A 20,237-nucleotide genomic window follows, 5' to 3' on the forward strand; every position below is an offset into this window, starting at 1 on the left:
ATGTTCTGTGTTTACAGTGGCACAATGACTTGCTGAACTGACAAGTGCAGATAGGGTTGACAGTTTCAGCTTAAAATGCCAGCAAAGCCAACTCCGTATACTTTTCCTGGCTCATGGACAATGATTATTATGCAAACTCTGCTCTCACTGTATGCATATGCCCCTACAGATTAGGTTTCACAGCTCAAAGTGTGGGCAGAATCTGCAACTAAGTTTGCAAAACGGAGAGATGAGCCAATACCTAAGTTCCAAAAGGTGTTTGGCTTGCTTCAGTGCTCACCAACTGGAGAGCAGAGCAGCGTGTTTGTGCCATCAGTGACAGCTAATGTGCTAGAAAAGGTGCCATTTTTTAATTCCATTTTCAGAACAGAAACACAAGTTGATTGTTAGTGAGAATCATCATCTCTCCCTCGAACTTTTGTTTCGTCCTTCCTAAGCATTTAAAAAAATTCAAGAAGGATCATGGGACTCATAGGGAACAAAATTACATATGGTCAAACTGTTGCCACAGTTCAAATCTCAACTTCATTCTCCCTAAAACTGTTTTAAGAAGATAAAAAGCAAAGCCACTGAAATAACATCCAGCCCCACCCATCCCCCAAATTATCTGTTTGCTGCATGTTAAATTCACCAAGATCAAGTATCAGGCATGCAGAACTAGTTCATGTAGAATAAAAGCTGTCATAAGCGACCACATGAGGAACTGACAGAAATCAGTTGCTTAATCAGCGTGGTTGTCTTGCAAGGGAAAAAACAGAACTGTACTCATCATACTTTCATTATACTCACTCTTCAGATAGAGTTTACTGAAGAGTCAGCTATCTTACATATCAAACAAAGACTTATGATTCACATTTTCTGGATAAGCACGAGTCTTTAGCATCCCAAACAATTTTCTCCTTTAATTAAAAAGTCATAATTACTCAAAGCATATCAAGCCTGCTTCAGTAATTGTGCCACTTTAACTCACTTGCTCATAAAAAGCTGTCACCACAGCCTCAGAGGAGGACCTACAACTCATCTATGTCAAGGTATAAGGTATCATACGAGATAGGGTGGCAGAACTGAACTTTACATAGGCAAGATGATCCTGAAGATTGAGTGACAAAAATTATCAGCTCAGCTCCAGTCCTCTGTCAAGGCCTGAGGCTAAATGGCAGGTACAATCAGTGGCCAAGGTACTACTCCAGCAGAAAGAGTAAGGACTTCATCAACAGAATATTTCATCTGGTTGCAATGGGCTTTAATGACCAAAGGTACTGAACAGCAACACTTCTGTGAGATTTTTGATGTTATCTGTAATTTGCTGTACTTCACGTGACAACATCAAGCACCACCTCAGCATCTTGATTTAAGCCCAGACTAATTGCAACGTTCATGAAGTTACCTACATAAATCGCATTATTATTAAATGGTCACAGGATTGATATTTTGCCTTGCTTCAGCATTTAACCTACAACAGAAGACCCAAGTAAATGGTGACTTCAGGTTTATCACCTAACAAAAGACAGTTCAAGCAACTTACATGTGAGTCACACATACTTGTTTCTAAACAAACAAAAAAGTAAATCCAAAATATGAACAGCTAAAATTTAAGAGATTTAGCATCGATGTTAATGTCAAGGTAATGTATTCATCTGCTGTTCACAACAGAAAGGCTTTAATTTCTAACATAGTTTTTTGCTTGGCATTGGATACGCGTCTATGATCTTAGATTATAATAGAAGTAAGAAGACTAGAGGAGAGTTATAAAGTAACAGTTCGCTTAATTTTTATTTATTTTTATAAAGCTCCATATACATACAGTGCTCAAGTACATACCCTTTCTTCTTGTAGTAAAGTCACCTATGGTTTGTGAATCAGTTCGCTCTAAACCATGTGGTTTAGGTCTTAAAATTTTAGGACTTTGACCTAATTGGTAAAAAGAAGACTCTCTTAATATAATATTCTTTTTATAACTGGAAAATGGAATTTTGTAAATAAACAGCACAACCCCCTGCAGAAAGGTTAACACCACAAGCACAAGCAAGCTGCTGAAGGAAGAGTTTTACAGTCTAGTTAGGTCTCACGCTAAAGGCTTAAGCACCAAACTTGAAACAAAGAAAACACTGCATGCAAGTCATTTGCTGGAGGCAAGCATAAAAGCTATACAAAAAGGCTAAAACATGTATCAACAAATTTTGTAACTGACCACTATGTTCAAGTTGTATTACATAAATTCCATATTTGAGGAATACCTAGCATGACAGGAGAATAGTCACCTTTCAGACATAAGTCAAGCTACCCTCAAAGAAATTAAGTCCTCTTTAGCTCCAGTATTACATTGGAAATAGGGATGGTCTAGGGAAACGTCCTACCCACTACATACCCCCTTAGCTGAGAAGCCACCAAGAACTCCACACTGTAGTTAAACTTGCTACCGAGAGATCTGTATCGATCTGCATCAAAACCCCCTCCCTGACCTTGCAGAAGCAGGGTGACTTTCTTTCGAAGCTCCCAGCCTGCATACAGCACAGAGCATTCCAGCCCTCACCACAAACAGCCCTATCAGAAAATGATATCTAATTCTTTTTCCCATTGTATATGAACATGTACAAGTGCAGTGGATGCACTAATCATTCCCTAATATTCTATGCTATCATACAACGCAACCTTTTAAATGAACCTGGTAACAAGATGAGTACAAAATAAGAACACATTTTAGATTCAACATGCTCCCTCCAGGCAGTAGTAATATAACCCCCTTCTCAGTAAGGAACCTCTTAGCCAACCTAACAAAACTCTGCAAGCAGTCCTGGTCACATTGTGTATTTTAAATAAGTACGATCAATAATGCATGATAACTAACTTGTCATGAAAGTCTACCTGACAAAGGGTTTGTTTAATATTACAAAAAGTGAGTGCCTTCAAGTGGTACACCAAGAAGCCATATGAAAGGTAAAGATATACAATAAACCAAATAAGTTTAAGGCTGATTATGTTCAAAAGTTGCCCTACAGCACAAAAGGGAAAAGGACTGGCACAGACTCAGATGTGGGCTGGTTCTACCAGCAATGAGTGAGAACGCTTTGTAAAAAATAAATTTGGCAATGAACACCAGGAGTTTGCAAATCCCTACCCCAAGGGTTTTGCATATGAAGTGCTCTATTACTGTTATCGCTAAGTATTGGGAATAATCAAATAAGAAAGGTAAACAGATTTTTTTTATTTTTTTTTTACTGTGTCTTAAATTTTACACAGCACTTCCAAGAGACCATGCAGGTAAGACTATTTATTTACTAATATTGCCACACAGCAGCTTTAAAACAAAAGAACATGAAATTATTTTCACACAAAGGCTTCTTTTCTAATTTCAAAAACAGATGATCCCTTAAATGGCTAGAAGTGCTGATGAACAGACCAAGTGGCTGGGCAATGCTGACCAAAGACTTGGACTGTCAAGTGGTACACATGGTATTTCCGTAAAGTATGCTGTTGACTGGACCTAGATCAAAAGCATGACCCAACACGCTGCCAAGTTTATTCTGAGCTGATTCAATATTCCTAAGTACCTTGCCTACAACTCAATGATAAAAGCTTGCCTATACAGAAGGCCAAGATCTCAAGCTCAATTGAACAGATTTAGACGTTCAAATTCCAATGTTTTCTAATAAGAACAATTTGATGCTCAATATCCTTACCTAGTCATATTAATTCTGTTTCAGTTTTATAATCTGATTTAAAAGAAACTCAGGCCAATACAACTCAATTTAAAATGCCAATCAACGTACTTACACATGAGCATAGATCTTAAGTATAGTGAGAAATCTAGCACACGTAATAGGGTTAATGAAATTATTTAACCAGCATGTACTTTATAACCTCTCCTCTTACAGCCAAATGTAGGCTGAAGCAACTGAAACCAACAGTATGGGAGAGAAGCACATGGAAGTCAGGGCTGTGACTCATTATTTCTGCTTTTGTTAATGATTCTATGTGGTCTCATACAGCTAACCTTCCTGAACTATGTGATTATCCCTGTTTGTAAAATATGGGCATTATGTAATTGCCTGCCTCATACTTAATTTAGCACTTCGAAACTGTTCTGAGGCTTTCTGAAGAGCTATTTAAATAAGTACAGGTCCCTATAATATTTCTCTTGTGCATCAGACAAGAACATACAAAATGTTCCAGCATAAAATAGACTGAGTTTTCATCTCTTCCTCCTGAAAGACTGTTCAACCTAAAATAAATTTAGTGGCAAAACAGCTTGCTGCTACCAGATAGCCAGGATAACGCAGTTCCCCTAGTTAGTTTGTCACAGGGAGTTAAAATACTTGTGCAAGTTTTCCCTCTACAAAATGAAAAAACAAAAGGCCTAACCTCTTTTGAGGAGCTTACATTGCAGTAGGAAAAATCTGACACCAGGCAAAGGAAAAGGAGTTGGGGGGAAATCACAATCATGAGACTGATGTTTCTTATTTTTGGGTCTGTATTACAGAATTCCTCTACTCCATTTTTGTTCATTTAAGAAAAGAATAACGTAAGGCTATGGCACAGAAAAGCCCTTGATAATATCTAACTCCCTCAAAAGGCATGTTTTAAATAAATCCATCAAAGAATTTCAAACTACCATTCCTTATCTAAATATCAGCAGTTCTGCTACTCTATTAGTCATATCTACAAACAGAAGAACAAATTTTTAGGACTGAAAAAGCTTAAATACTACAATTGAAATTCCTGATGCTAACCTAATGTAACCTCTCTACTTTGCTCCTCCAAGCCTGCGGGAAGCAAAGTGCTCTCAGAGTAAAGAGCTGGATATAACAGAGAAAATGCATCAGACCTGTACAACGGACTGGTCTCCAATGTTTATTCTCCAAAATAACCTCCCAAGAAGGATGATAGGACCATTCCTCTAATTAGTGTACTAAAGGTGATGCGAGGTGTCTGTGAAGCTCCCAGCTCCATCTGGTATTCCAACACCAGTGACACTAAGGAATGCATTTCCTATGGTTTAGGCCCACTCGCCCTCGTTTACCTCAGCTAATGTTTAGGCACTTATATGAGGCAACGCTTTTAATTTACAAACCTATTCCGGGAACGAAAAAATCTGGGTTAAAATACAGTTTATATCTTTTTTTTTTCTTTTTTTTTGAACTAAAAGGAAACGTGATGTTAAAACACAGCTGGAAAGGAACCCACAGAAGAAAAAAAAGCCAAAACACCAAATAAGTTACAGCAAGTGAAACCAACCAAACAAGAAGTGAAAATTAGATGTTTTCATTGTTCAGTCAAGTCACCACCTGTAAAATGCAAAACGCTACAGCCAGAAAAACTCAGTTTCTACACACTCAGTGATACAAATACTGTGCAAGGGCAATCTGAGCTGAAACATCACTAACGAAGTCTATTTTTCTAACAAATGGCTGCTTGTAAAAACTGCCAAGTAGAACAAGTGATTATGGATCCAGCATTAAAGTGCAGTCAGATGGCATGAATTCTGCTCCTGGCCTTTCGGTGTGTGTCAATGCTGCCTTTGTCTTGCAACTCATCAGGAGAAGAGTCCATTTCACTTGTTTGATTTTGTTTCAAATAATGGTATAATTGAAAAACGTTTTTGTTTTGTTGCTGTTTTTTCCCCATTACCTAACGTATTCTCTTGTTTGCCAAAACACCTTGAAATATGATGTGGGGAGGGCGAGGGGGAAGCAGAGAGGAAGGGTTCCCACTGCAGTGAAGTCCTGCATCAGAGTAGGTAGGTCCAGTTGTGGTTTTGAGAACACAAGGCACCCAGTGAATAGTCTCATTTTGTTTTCAGGCTATAGCCTTGAAGCACTAGTACTAACAAGACTTCTGTTAAAAAGAAGCTTGTTTTTTGAGTGGTTGCTTGCTCTCCATAGCTTGCTGGCAATGGATTTTACATCAGGAAATTGCAAACATCCTCATGAATGAGGCCAACACACTCTTTAAACGCCAGGTATTTAGAGCTTAAAATTTTAAAGTAAATCTACTAATGTGACATAAAATTTCAGAAATGTGTGATCTGCTAATGCTGTTTCCTGGCCAACAGGACTCTAATCCTCACGAGACAAGGAGATCAGACACAGGAATGCTAAAGCAGTGCTTTACTTGGAATAGAAAGGGGAGAGCAAGAGGGAAAAAAATCCACGAGTGTCCTGCATCAATAGAAGTACTTGGAGAGCAACATAACTAAAAGCATTTTTCAGTTTCCATTAAATACATAAAGATGCTGCATTTATTTTATTTATTTTTTTTAGAGAAACTGAAATTTGCAGAGGTCCAAGAATTCCAGTACTCAGAACTGCTGTGTCCTTTTCCTTAAAAAAACAAGGCTGAAGCTCAGTCTCAATCCCACAGGGTTTATTATTTGACTTTCAATTATGCAGAATAACCTCCCCCTTTCCTTCTCTTCCTCACCCCAGCGAACTCTGATTCCTGAGTACATGGTCTTCAACATGGAGCTCTACAAATATCCTGAATTTGCTTTTTCATCTCTGTTTTTATTAAGACTTTTTCCTGCCAAGGTACTTCTAATTAGAAACATGTATTTAGTTGCACAAGATTCATATCCATTTCCATACTAGTATCCTGCAACAAATAGGAGTATCGATACCGTGTTTAGTTCTGGTCAGTGATTCCACACAGAAGACGATGACTAGTCTCTTTACGACAGTAAAAACAAAGTGGAACCAGCTCAGTCTTTCAAAATTATGAATTAAAATCCGTCATCTAAAGAGATACTCTCCAGTTTCCTTAAACACCTTTATATTCTCCAAATAATTTCTCTCAGAGCACTGGTACTTTGGATACTCCAGAAATTAAGAATGAATTAGAAAAAACATCTGATTATAAAGGCAAAATGTATCTGATAGTTAAGGTTCACTGGTATTCATAAAATACTTGCCAAATGCCACAAAAACTATTCAGAGAATACCAAAGCTATTAATCACCCAAATACTATTTGACTGCTCTAATTCGAAAGTAATTCTACATGTCTATATTTAACAATCCCCCAACGCATGATCAACTAAAAGCCTTCAATACCAAAGGTAGTGGTTTAAGACCAAAGTACAGAGTTCTGATGTGTTTATTGATTAGGAGCTTAAAGCTGTACTAAGATGTATGAAGTCCAAGGGACACTACTTAAGATTGCTTTCACTTTTTTTTAATGAAAACTGAAAAACGGAGCAACTTGTTCCTTGAAAAAATCAAGCCTAATGTTAAACCTATAAAAAAATGCTAAAGGGATAGTAGGACTATGTATATAAAAAATGTTTGCTTAAACAGGCATTAAAATACAGGAAAGAAAGAAATGAGGAGAGGAAAAATATAGTGGGTTATCACCAGTATTCTCCTGCTCCTGCTCTCCCTAGGATCTCTGAAGTTCTACAATACCATCTCTACAACTGGTACCAGAGTAATTCTTGCAGTTTGTCTTTAGAAAACATGTTAAATGTTTTAAAACCATTACATCCAATAAGTTATAGCTTCATTTACAGCTGTAATGTAGCTATCCAAGAAAGTCTTGGAATTATTTGCTGTTTCAACATTTTCTGAGACCAATCACAGCTGCAAGTTAAGGATTGGTGGACCATAGCAAGACATTATTAAGTTCATTTAAAGCTTGTAACCAAAAACTAACCTCATAGAAGTAATTTAGTACTGCCATGGAGGAAGTATAATACTCTTGAAGTACTATATGTGGAGGAAGGCTTTGGAGCTTGGGGGAAGAATCAGTAAATTTGTATTCATCCTGCTTTAGGGACTCTGAGAAAACATCAAAACATCCTCCAAAGTGTTATTTTTTTAAAATTCTTAAACGGAACAAATACTAAGTGTAGCTTCCAAGACTAAATAGAACAATTAAGTGCTTGGATTTCTTAAAACAAAATGAAGAGTACTTCTGCTCTGAAAAGTCATAGTGAAAATTAGTTGCTTATTCATCAGATCTTCATTTTAGTTCTTCCTATGGATTAAAACCATCATTCATAATTTTTCATTGCCTACTTGTCCTGGAGCCTAAGTGATATTTCATTTAAGAATATGCAACTATCATAATAGTGTGGAACTCTGTAGTGTTGCCAACTTCTTTTAGACCTCTCCCCTTTTTTTCCTCCTCTTTTTCCATCATTTTTAAAGTAAGTCTTACCTCCTGTTGTCACAAATGTTTCAATTGTTTCTCTGAAGTTTTATTTCAGGATGCTGGTGTGGTGCTCCTGCTATATCAGGATGTATACTATGTTCACTTCGTCCAACTCAACACATGTAAATATTTAACAAGGCAACTGTTCACTAGGCTATTTATAACTCAACTTCATTATTAATGAGGGTTCTTAGTTTCCTTAACAAGTAACAATTTTGCCTGAGATTTTTAAAGGATCATACTGAATTACTGCAAGGGGTGATTATGACTGTCATCCAGAAGCATCACAGTGGGTCGTATGGTGGCCAGAATAGGGCAGATGCTTCCTGTCACGTGTGGAAGTTCTGTGCATAGCTCCCTCTTCAAAGCCGGCCTACACTTTTAAATGTACTTTGGAAAACAAAATTTATGACGTTAATCTGTTTGGGAGATGCTCACGAATACTTACGGAAAAGACAGTCAGATTTTTATAAGCAGTCCACTTGTGTGGTTTGATCACAAATTATGTCATGTAACATCTTAAATGATAAAAAACTCTAAGAAAACCAACCGGATTAAGTGAACTCAACAAGAAGTAGCAATATTTTTAAAACAGTCACAAGTACCAACTCTGATAATTTTCTCCCCTTCTCCCTTTGTTTCTTTTAATGTGCAACTGGGTATTTTATTTGCATGAAGAGAAATGAGTACATCACTAACTCTCTCTAAATCCTAGTTTACTGTTTGCTGGGCTTAAAATTACCAGGGCCAGCAGCAGTTTCTTTTCAAGATAATCATGTGGACTGAAGTTGCAAGAAGCATCTCTACACAAAATTCTGATTTATTTTTGTTGAAAGACAAATCTTTTTTGGGGGGGAAAAAAAGGTGAAAAGGCACTAGACTAGCTATTTGTTATTCTTGCCATCAGCAAAATAAGCTGTGAAATTCAATCCAAGACTAAGAATTAAAATCTTAAAAATCATCTTGAACGTAATTCAACTCTAATGACATTCAGATAAATATAACTGCCAGTGAAGACACAAGGAACAAAATCCAGTACACTGTTTTATCTAAGGAACAGGGAATCATGAGTTCTTGACCATTAGCAGTTTGCTTACTGATCCTGAATACATCATTCCATCACAGCTCCCAACGACCCTGAACTGGTATCTGCACAAATTTGACTTCTTCTGTAAAGTGTTTTTTTAAATACTATGGATCAACATTAGAGTGTAATGCTACTATTTTTGTAATCAAGTGAGTTTTAACTTTTGATTTTCATTCCATAGTGGGAATGACTTGTTAATTAAGCAATATGCTCACAGTTCATATTTTTCTTTTTTAGAACCTTAAAAAAAATCCGCTTTTGTACGAAGGCATGCTACCCTTTAGAAAGTGGAAGTTACCACATTACCCTAAGCAGAGCACCAGACTAAGACTCTAAAGGAGACAACTCTGCTACAAATTCCATCACAAAATTGTTTGATTCAAGTTGGAAAAATTACAACTTGAAAAAATAATAACTTAGAAAAATTACAACTGGGGGTGTCATTACCATGCACACAGACACCCCATCTCATTCAAACACTGTCTCCGCTGAGCTAGGCGAGTTTTCACAGCAGCTGGAGTAGAGGCCCACTCCTGCTCCAGCCATCTCCTGACCAACAAAACCTAATTCAAAACCCCTACCCTTTGTGTTTTTGTCCATGTGCTTCCCTTGATCTACAAATAAATACCACATTTGTATTGAAGATTAAGGTTGCCTGAACTCACAGATTTCTGTCAGGCCTTAAAGCTTTCTCACAGACTGCCAGCACAGCCAACCAGCACCTCCCTGTTCAAGACATTTTGCTATACAGAATTGTTCCTTGTGGAGTGGCAAAATGTTTGTTATGGTCCTACAAGCTGTCAGCAGGCTAGGATCACAGGATCCCCTGCCTCATATCACAACCTTTTTTAGATATTTTGAAGAGCCCTAGGAAAGCACAAGGTGAAGCAGAAGAAAACCTGACTGTTTGTTCTCTGCAGCCTTAGCTTTCCTTAGCTTGCCTCACTGCACTTGGGTACTTTTAATTCTACTGCTCCTTCTTTGATAAGCAGCATTTTGAAGAAGGAACATGTGAGTGCCCCAAAGTAAAATGCCAAAGCACCATTCTGCAGCAGAACCAGTCACAGAGCCTTTTAACAACTCAGAGAACATACCCAATTGCAAGAATGGATGCAACATTGATGCCGGTTGAAGCCTTTTGCTAGCAACAGTGCTTCCAATTTAGCATCATGACTACATGCAACCATAGCAAGCCAAAGAGCCAAAAAGCAGAAATACAAAATCACTGCAGACAACATATTATAATAATATACTATTAAAAAACAGCACCCTGAAAAAACACATTTTTAAGGAAAGATTTTTTTTTCATTCAGTTACAGATGACTGCAGAAAAGCATCTGGCCAAATGCTCTCAATTTTGTCCCAAGTAATATATCACTTACCTTTTGGTATGCTTCTCTAAAGAAATAGTAAAGTGCTTTGATTCCAGCTACTGGGGCCATAAGCCAACACCATGTTTTGAAATTACTTTCAAGACTTCCAGAAAGTACTGGAAGCCCTCCCTACTTACAGAAGCAGCTGTGAGCCAGAAGAGTGAAACTACATAAAAGACTTGAGATTGCACTGCATTTTCTCTCTCACCCCTCCAACCCCCCATGCTCTAGAACAAATCCATTCTAGAAAACAGACGAAAACAACACAGAACATCTCATAGCACCATGCCCTCCTGCTCAGGCTACTCCCACTGGGAAGGCTGAAGAACTTCTGGCTTTCAAAAACTGAAGAAGTGCCCACACACTGTGCATGTAGCTTAGCGACTTTTAGAAACATGTTTTGCTGACATTTAGTTTATCAACGTCACTGATTTTTATCATTCATTCCTCAGTCACAACTGGGAAAATTTTAACAACTTCTCTAGAACTTTAGGTGCTTATATCAGAGCTGTGAAGACATACACAGTCACTGCTGCTGATAGACAAATTGCCAGATCTTTGTTGCCTAGTCCATGATTCTCCAAAGACAGCAGAACAGAAATGATCAAGCATGACAATCGTTACCGTACCCATTTGCTACCATTGCCAAACTACACTGTCTGTAAACTTACAAGTGTAGAATAGAGGAGATGCATAAGCATGTACATTTGACAATAAAAAGCAGTGCCTTCCTCTTGTGCTAGTTTCACTGCATTATTTCTTCGTGACATTCAGTGCTAAAATTGCATTTGACAAACTTCCCTGGCCCACATTAAAACATGAAGCATTAGCTCTGGCTCAGTAAGCTAAAGGTGATGATATTTCTCAATATGCCTACAAAGAAGGAATAGCTACTTGTAGGCCGTGCAAAATACAATTTTTGCAGTAATGTCTGTAACCAATGAAAAAAGTACATCAGCTTCTTCAGACAGAGCACAATACAGCCCTCATACACCAGATCTCAGTAAGGGCAGTAACATCATATCTAGAGAAGCAGTGGTGGTTTCCAACAGAAATTCTTGAACCAATCATATTAAAAAAAAATTAAAAAGGCTTAACTAATGAGCTTAACTATTTTGTGTACCATTTCATCCCTATGTCTACCTAGACATTACTAAACATACTGGCCCACTTTTTACTTGTTACGCACTAATATGTGGCATAGCATCATTGCAAAACATTTATATGACCAGAAACAACCTTATAATAGAAGTTGCTACAAGAACTTGAAAGCTAAAACAGCAACATAGCTGGACATGAAGCATATACTTGCTTTCATTAGGTAAGGATCCAACTAAAACAGAAGTTTTATCCTATTTTAGTTCAAAAGTAACTGCAGTTTTATTTTCCCAAAAGTATTTCTGAAAGAAGTGATTTGCACATAGAGCAGCTACTAAAATGGGAATGTTATCATCCCGATGCATCATTGTATCTGCTCTTCACAACAATGGAAGTCTCACAGTAGTGCGCTTGATAAAACTTGAGTGAGCCAGTGCATGTGTTACTAAGATAAAACCCTTGGTGATAAATCAGAATCATTATCGTTCTTGGTAGCTCAAGATCTTCACAGAGTTGTGTTTTTTTTCAGACCCTAGGCATTCACTACAAAATATGTACTTTCATGGCTAGCCTCAAAGTGATGCTATCTTTTACACTGCATAAAATAATCATGCTCTTTTACGGTGATTCAGCTTCTAAAAGTCAGCAGGCAAAAATATGGCCAATAGAAGCTACACTGGGCACCTCTATACTCATTAAGAGATGTGTTAGCATATCTAAACATCCTGTTCCCTGTTGTTGGCTAGGTCTGTCTTATCTGTAAAGCATTGGTGGACAGGAGCAAAGCAGAAGTCTTACACACCACTTTTAAAAGGTAAAACACTAACTTAGTTTCAAGAAGAGAGATGCAAGAATAGCAACGCTTCCTCAGCAGACACCAATGTGACCGCTTTGCATCACCAACCAAGCTTTTCAACATAAAAATTAAATAGTTTTGAAGGTCAAGCATTTTATCAGTAAAATACACAAACCAGCCAGTCAGGGAAAATATTTTCAAGCAGCTCAGTGTTTATTTTGAGAATATTTTCCAGTATCGTGTTTCAATCTGTTACTGTCCAGTATTTCTTAAAAAATAAAACAGATCTACTGTCTGCTAACACTGAAACAATTAGGCACAAGAAGGTTGCCAAGGTTTTGAAAAAGGACATATTTCATTTTCTGAACATGGACAGTCAGAATGAGACGTGGCACTTCGCATTTTACACTGAGATCATCTATATCATAATGATACTGTCCAATGCACTTATTTACAGGCTGTTTTCACTTAATGGAAAAAAAGTCCATATAAAGTTTTATTTGGTTAATATTTTGGATCATCTGATTATGACATTAATTTTTCTCCAAATTCAAACCAGCCACTCTAAATCTAAATACTTTTTCTTTTCCTAAACATAATTCTACAAAGAGAACTTACTCAAATACAAAGTAGTGCAGACATCTGACCTAAATTTCTTGAGTTTCCTCTTCCACAATTTAGGCATTTCTGATAGGCTGATAAAACATTTCAGATTGACTGGGAAGTCTAAACCATTTATCAGTGATACTCTACACAAATAACTTCATCTGAACACATAGTATCTGTTGGTTAATACCACCAGTCACCTAAATAATCCATATTTTAAGGCAAAGTAAACCCAGTGCACTATGTTTAAGAGTGGTTTTGTTTTGTTTTAAGGATAGCTTTGGTGGGGCATCTACGATTTTTTTTTTTTTTTCAGTTTTGTCATTGAAGTTGTTGCAGCACCCTCAAACGTCTAACGGTTCTCTCTCACACATTCAGCTCTTTAAAATATTCCCACAAAACCACTTATTTTTGATTTATGACTGTTTAATCTATCACAGTCTATAAAGGCAACAAAATTCAAAATCTAGGCTCATATGCTTTCACTTACTGCAGTTTATACAAATAGCAATGCAAGCATGGCATCGAGCTTGTGCAATACAGCGAACATACCTTAACAATTGGCTTGAATTAGCAGTTTCCTTCTCCCATTTGGATCCCAAGGAAAACCTATATGGTAACCTCGTAGCCCATGTTAAACATCTTCCTGCGACTGGCCTGTGTGGCTGCTACCACTTAAGCACTGGGCAGCCCTAACATCAAGTGATTTTCCTTGCTTTTACAAACTGAAATGAAGGTTTAACATTATATACTTACTGGTTAACACTTCCTTCAATCTATTTTTTCCTTCACTCGAACGCATTTGTAAGAATTATTCTATGACTACTACATACTTTAAATAGGGCTATAAAGCACACAATATACAAATCTTCTCTTATATAATTGCTAACAATGTTGACATCAAAAGCAAATACCCAAAATAGTTATTAATTTTTACATCATATAATGGAAATGTGTGCTGCTCCTGTACCAAGCATTATTATGCCTATATATTCGTATTCTATATAGTTCCTTGTGTACTCTCTTCATAGTGAGTTGGCTGTCCTCTCTGCACAAGGACTAAACTCATACTTCTGAGTGTTGGCAATTCTATGCTAATTTTTGATTAATAACTACAGAAATTAAATTTAAACCTATGCTTGGATTTGGTATTGTTACTGTAATGTTTTAACATCCTTAAGAAACAATCTAGAACTCTTTTATTGTATGGATACCTAATAGGATAAAAATTGTTGGAATATCTGAAAGTGATCATTTTCCACTGATCAGAAGTTGCAAGAGCTATTTTATTAGATGATAAGAGTAAACTTCTATTGGACATTTTCCTCACCTTTTCTGTCTGGTTTGAGGTTCCGATCCACTGGCGGTGGCTCACATTCTGCAACAGGCACTGACCGTCTGGGAGGGGTCTTTGGACTGGACCTGAAACCCATGTGAGCAGGAGGAGGAACTTGCTTTCCAAATAACGGAAAATCAAACGTGCCTGGTGTCATTGGTACATAATTTGTTTCCTGGATGGGTTCAGTGAAGCTGCTGGAATGCTGTCGTGGAGGAGAGTTGGGATTCATTGGGACATAATTTTCATCTAGTTCTTCACTTGAAACACTTCCCACTGTCAACATGCTTCTGTTTTTCTAGAATTAACATATATTTCCTTTAACAAAATAAGTTATGCAATCAGCTGTGAATCATATGAATCTCTTAACCTAATCTACTCAGATTAATATATTCTTTTGAAACTGAAAAACACAAACACTGTACAGCTTGCCTTCTTACATGGGAACAAAAAGCATTCAAGCACTGTCACTGCCATCTCTCATAAGATCAAGTCATACTTACGAAGTGGTTATGAAAGCCCTCCAGTGAATTAGATCTGTCATTCGGAAACGTTCGTGGAATATCATAACAGTCTTGAGAACTAATTTCTAAAGAAACAAGAAGAGAAAGTGGCTATTTATCATCCCTGTTCCTGTCACTTGGCACCAGGCATCCAGAGCCTGTTATTTACTGTCTGCTTCTGAGACCGTGCAAACACAACTCCTGAAGTTGTGGCCAACAGATTTTATCTATATACTTGAGATGACTATGTTCATAAACAAACTTAGCACTTACCAGTCAACTTGAAAATCTTATAGTGATGTTTTCCATGGCAGAAAAAGCAACAGTAATTTTTCCTCTTAAAGAACCAGCTAATTCTTCCTTTCAAATAGACAGGCATTAAGAATTTAACATAAGAGCAGGTTTTGAGATACAGGGCCCTCACGAGAAACCTATTCTAAAATAAATGAACAACAGATGTAATTTAAGGTCTAGAGAGAAGTTTTCTGACCGAATACCCTTCCCTTGGAAAGTGCTGATTCAACAGAATTTAATCCAGTGCAATAACAGGTAAATTTCTCTCATGTATCCCCCGCCCCCCTCCTCCCAGTTCCCCTGTTAGGGTCTCCAGGGTTTTTCAGTTTGAATGAACATCTACAGAAACAAAGATGTCATGCTTTTCAGGGTCCTGGCTCTTGACAGCCCACATTAAGAAGAAGAGGAGGATTTTTTATTTTTTTTTTTAAAAAAGATTTTTACTTGGAAGGAAAAATAAACACTTCTACTATTGAGTGTCAAATTAAAATAACATTTTCAGGAAGGCTACTTTTCCTGAGGCTAATAATCTCCACTTCAATAATCTCAGTTTTAAAGCAATATTATTTATCGTCTTTCATTTTGCTCATTTAAAGCAAAGTAGAGCAGGAGTCCACCAATACCACTGCACCTAGCCTAAAAAAAAGAACGACAAATTGAATAATATCTGAGTGCCTGTACAACCATGCCCCTTCTGTATATTGCCTCCTGCAAAAGCCTTGTGCTTGTCTCCTTCCTCATTTCTGCCTCCCATCCCACAGGTAGTACAACTCAATTCTTTAAAATCCCCTCAAACATTAGCATCAGCTCTAACCATTTGACCATTTCTTTAAAAATAACAGCTTTAGGCCCACTTGTCTTGAGAACCTGAAAGAAATCAAACTCTTATCCCAAGAGTTATTAATACAACTACAACTGCTCTCTGTAACACCAAGTTCTCTGAGAAAACAAGAATGGGAACAAACAAACAGGCAGAAAAACAAGATACGCCAAAGTCTTTAAGTAAAAGTAGCTCCACCAGATTTGCTAGTACCCAAAAATATATCCAGCTGCTGAAGGAAAAAACAATAACAGAAATGCATTAGCAAGTCTGAAATGCCAACGTTTAAGTGTCTATAAGGAACAATTTCAATTTTGCTTTAAAATGTCAGTATGCATATCCACCACAAGGAGAGAAAGTTCTGCGGCACCAGTAAACAGATCAGGGTTGATCTCAAAGCTCTGGATGCACACCAAATCCTACTGAACTTAGCGAAACACTTTCAGCTTCTGCAAATTTGGACCACTACATGCTAACCTTACCTTGGCTGTTCTGATGGACAGATAGCAGCACTTTTGAACTCAGCTATATGACCTTAGTAGCAAAGAAAATTATAAATTCTTCACTGCTGTTTTCTAAAAACTAGTAGCACCATGAAGATGTCTAGGGCTTCCAATAGTTTTAGCTAAGGCTGAACACCACAGTGCAATATACAGCCTGTATCAATGTTCTGTGCTTTGCTATTTTGACAGTTTCCTTGAATAATCTTCTTTCTCTGCTTTCTTACATGTTTTAAGCCTCACTATCATGGAGTGCTTTGTAAAATGTCACACACTTGCTTTTAAAGGACAAAACAAACCCCCATATTATTCAACCCATTCATACCACATCTCTTTCTTCACAAGATTAGTATTGTTTAACACAAAATCTGGAAAAGCAAAGTAAAGCATGGAATACTGACCTTTACGAAAGATATTCAAATCTACAGTTGAAATGGTATTACTGCGTGAGGGTGGCATTCCTGCTGTAGGGATGCAATAACTACTATCAGTATCTGAAGCAGTACGAGTAATGCTACATGTTTCCACAGGAGATCGATCTGCAGCGTGGTGAGGTTTTGGTGGCCGAGGTGGAGGAATATCTGGAATAGTCTCTAGTTTTGATGTCTGAGACATTGTTCCTTCCGGAAAAGTTCGTGGAATCTGGTAAGTACCTCCAGGTGTGGGGGGAATGTCATAACTAATGGAGATGTGTCTCAACTGTGCATCTAACAAAGATGTTGCTGATGGCGTGTTGAAAACATGCTGCTCTCCTTCTGCATCAGTCCCAGTTGGAGATGCTGCCTTCGGTAGAACATCCTGTGAATAACTCCTAGGCAGGTTATAAAGGCTGGAATCTGCCAATGCCAGTCCAGTACGAGAAGGAGGAGAGTCATAGACACCTTGCTGCTGAAAAAAGCCATTCACAGCATGCTTGCTCACTGATGGAGCAGGATTTTTGTGGGAGGGCACGTTATCATTGCAGTCTGTTTCAGAAGAGCTGGATTTTGCAGAGTCAGCATGAGATCTACACAGGAGATGAAGAGATTAAAACATTGATGAACATACAAAGAAAACAAACATTACACATAATAAACACAACATATAAACAACTGATAAGTATAGCAGCCTCTTCCAACTTTTTCAAAATGAGATGCAGGAACCTAATTATTAAACAAACAGTAGTATTTAAGCAGAATCCTAAGTGATTACATGTATACAAACCCATGCACGTGAAACAGGTAACAACACAAGTGTGCAGCTTTAGTAGCAGCTCAACAAGTTGATGTTTCATAAAGCAAGTGATTTCCAGAAAGATACCAAGCCAAACTAAAGCAGAGGTTGTTTAGGGGTTGAAGGATTTTTATTTTAACCCATCCTGTGAACTAGGAGCACTTCGATGTGCTTAAGGTGAAAATGTACTCAATCCTTGGGTTCACAATACTTGCCAGTTCTAACCAGCATGAAAAATAGGATCGAATATGACTGCTTGCAATGCCCTAAAGTTTGTGCCTCAAGTTATGTACTGACCACATAACACTGATTCAAAATACATAATCAGGAAAGGAAGAAAGAAAAACTGAAATAAGAGGAAGACAGACTGCTCTTTGGGGCAACAAATCCATACAATGTGTGCAACAGAGTGTTTTGTCTTGAACACAAAGCAGTGCTGTTAGGTAAAACTGCACAGTGGTTTGCCTTTGATTTCTTAGCAACTTCAATCTTCAATGAGAATTGTACTCATTAATACTGGTACTAACCAACATGGAAAGCCAAAACCTGCGATTTCTTTTTTTCTGGTGGGAAGAGGAGGTGGGATGGTATGTAAGCCTCCCCAGTTACATTGCTCCACATGGCAGAGAAATTCCAAGTCTTACTCCTTGCTTAAATCCAAGTCAAGACAATAGCAAAAATACAGAGGTGAAGTTAATGCAGTCCATACAGTTTATTTTATCTTAATTCCCTTTTTAATTACCACAGGACTATATGATTGTGCTTGTTTATACATACGTATGTAAATATTTCAGCATGTGTATGCATCAAGGAATAGCTGCTATACTACTCATATTACTACTCATATTAAGCAACTGGACCATGCAGTTTGCAAAGCTTCTGAGGAACAAAATACAGAAGTCAACAGTATGAGTACCACCAGAAGCATTTTTTCCCTTAAAAGACTCTCATCCTAGAAATTCTAAAAGTGACCACAACTAGAACTTAACATTCAAATTTCAAATTGTCAGTAAGATCACACTTTTTTTTTTTTAACTTAAGGGACAGCTGTGATTTATCTCACAGGATTCTACTAACCTGAGAAGAAAGGAATCCAAGTTTAACTATTCACTTACGTTTCCTCTGCAGTCATCAGAGAAATGGATATAGCATGAAACAACCCATACTTTAATATCTACTCCAAAATGATGAAACACTCTTAAAGTGCCTCTCTCCACCAGCTATCAAGGGAACTGATGCAATTAGCTTAGAGTGGACATTTGCAGTCAAAAAAAAGGCCAGTCATCTAGCACATTTTTTTACTGTATTTAATAGCAGAGATGCTATCTTCCATCAGCCTGAATAGCCTATGAGATGTTTTCTCTGGCTTTAATTATGACATTTATTTCTATTAGCTTGGTTTTTGCACTTCTTATTTTTTTATTTTTTAATATACTAATTTTGCTCTGGTTACTATTTTTAATGTAGTTTAAATTCTCGCTCAATGGTCAGAATTGGTTTCTGTCTCTGAACATTAATCTGCATTTAGTTTAATAGGCACCCCCAAAAAAATGTTCTCATTAAGTATTTACCCTTGGCAAAACCAAGGAAGTGAGCCTTATATTCCTTACATTGCCAACCATCAAAAACATGCATCTCTTCTTTGCTAACAGTTTACTTCCTTTGCCTCAGAGCTTCAAAAGTTAAGTAATGAACCACTGGAAATTTAACACCACTGCAAAAAAATACAGCACATAGGACTGAAGGACGTACATAAGGTTACAGAGCGCTTTACAAATTGTGAGCATAGTGAGTAGTAACACTCTGTGCTTCGCCTCTGATGCAGTCCTTGCTCTCTATTTTAAGGATTAATTCAATAGCTCCTCACTTTCAAGACACTCTTCTAGTTCTGTGGTATTCATCTGGGCCAAACTCACAGCAAAATTCACATGCATTGTACTTGAGCAAATACAGGATGGATTGTGATCTGTATTTTATATGTTACAAAAATAAAGTGGGCAGTCTAGAGAAGCTGGACATTGACAATTAATTGTAGAACCAGAATTTTAATTCTAGTTGACCATGATATATTTTTATATGAAAGAATTCCCAAAACTACAGAAATAACATAAATACTACCATATATCTTACAAAAGGAGTACAGAAGTGCACTTAATCAAAAAAAGGGTTGACTCCGTCTTATTTTTCAATTCTTGGCTTGTACGTGTACTGGGATCACTTCCACCCATTTAGCCATGCACCAGAACTCAAGCAACCTATAAAACATTTTCACACACAAAAGCAGAGCACGTGTCCTTAAAAATCTTATCAGTTCTAGGCACTATGGTGGTTTTACAGACATGAAGACATATTATAATGATGCCAAGTTATATTTGATTCTAAATAAGCACAACATGCAGGGGTATATATCCAAAGCTCAAGATGCAACTACAGCACACGTACGATGCCATCGCTTAAGCATTACCC

General features: G+C 37.4%; 1 protein-coding gene across 12 annotated transcripts in view; it reads right to left on the reverse strand.

The window, feature by feature from the left end:
* The window catches only part of GAB1 (GRB2 associated binding protein 1), a 98,479-nt gene that overhangs the window by 6,072 nt on the left and 72,170 nt on the right, over window positions 1-20,237 (reverse strand). For 5 of the 12 annotated variants that reach the window (XM_083834679.1, XM_083834672.1, XM_083834680.1 and 2 more), the window contains exons 4-7: window positions 16,961-17,565; window positions 14,946-15,031; window positions 14,437-14,740; window positions 1,822-1,911 (exon numbers count right to left, since the gene is read on the reverse strand). In XM_083834679.1, coding sequence (XP_083690805.1) covers window positions 1,822-1,911; window positions 14,437-14,740; window positions 14,946-15,031; window positions 16,961-17,565 — 1,085 coding nt within the window. The remainder of the gene's footprint in view (window positions 1-1,821; window positions 1,912-14,436; window positions 14,741-14,945; window positions 15,032-16,960; window positions 17,566-20,237) is intronic. The other 7 variants (XM_083834673.1, XM_083834678.1, XM_083834674.1 and 4 more) reach the window with 3 other exon arrangements.

The sequence above is a fragment of the Anser anser genome (assembly GCF_964211835.1).
Source record: "Anser anser genome assembly, chromosome: 4".
Taxonomy (NCBI): domain Eukaryota; kingdom Metazoa; phylum Chordata; class Aves; order Anseriformes; family Anatidae; genus Anser; species Anser anser.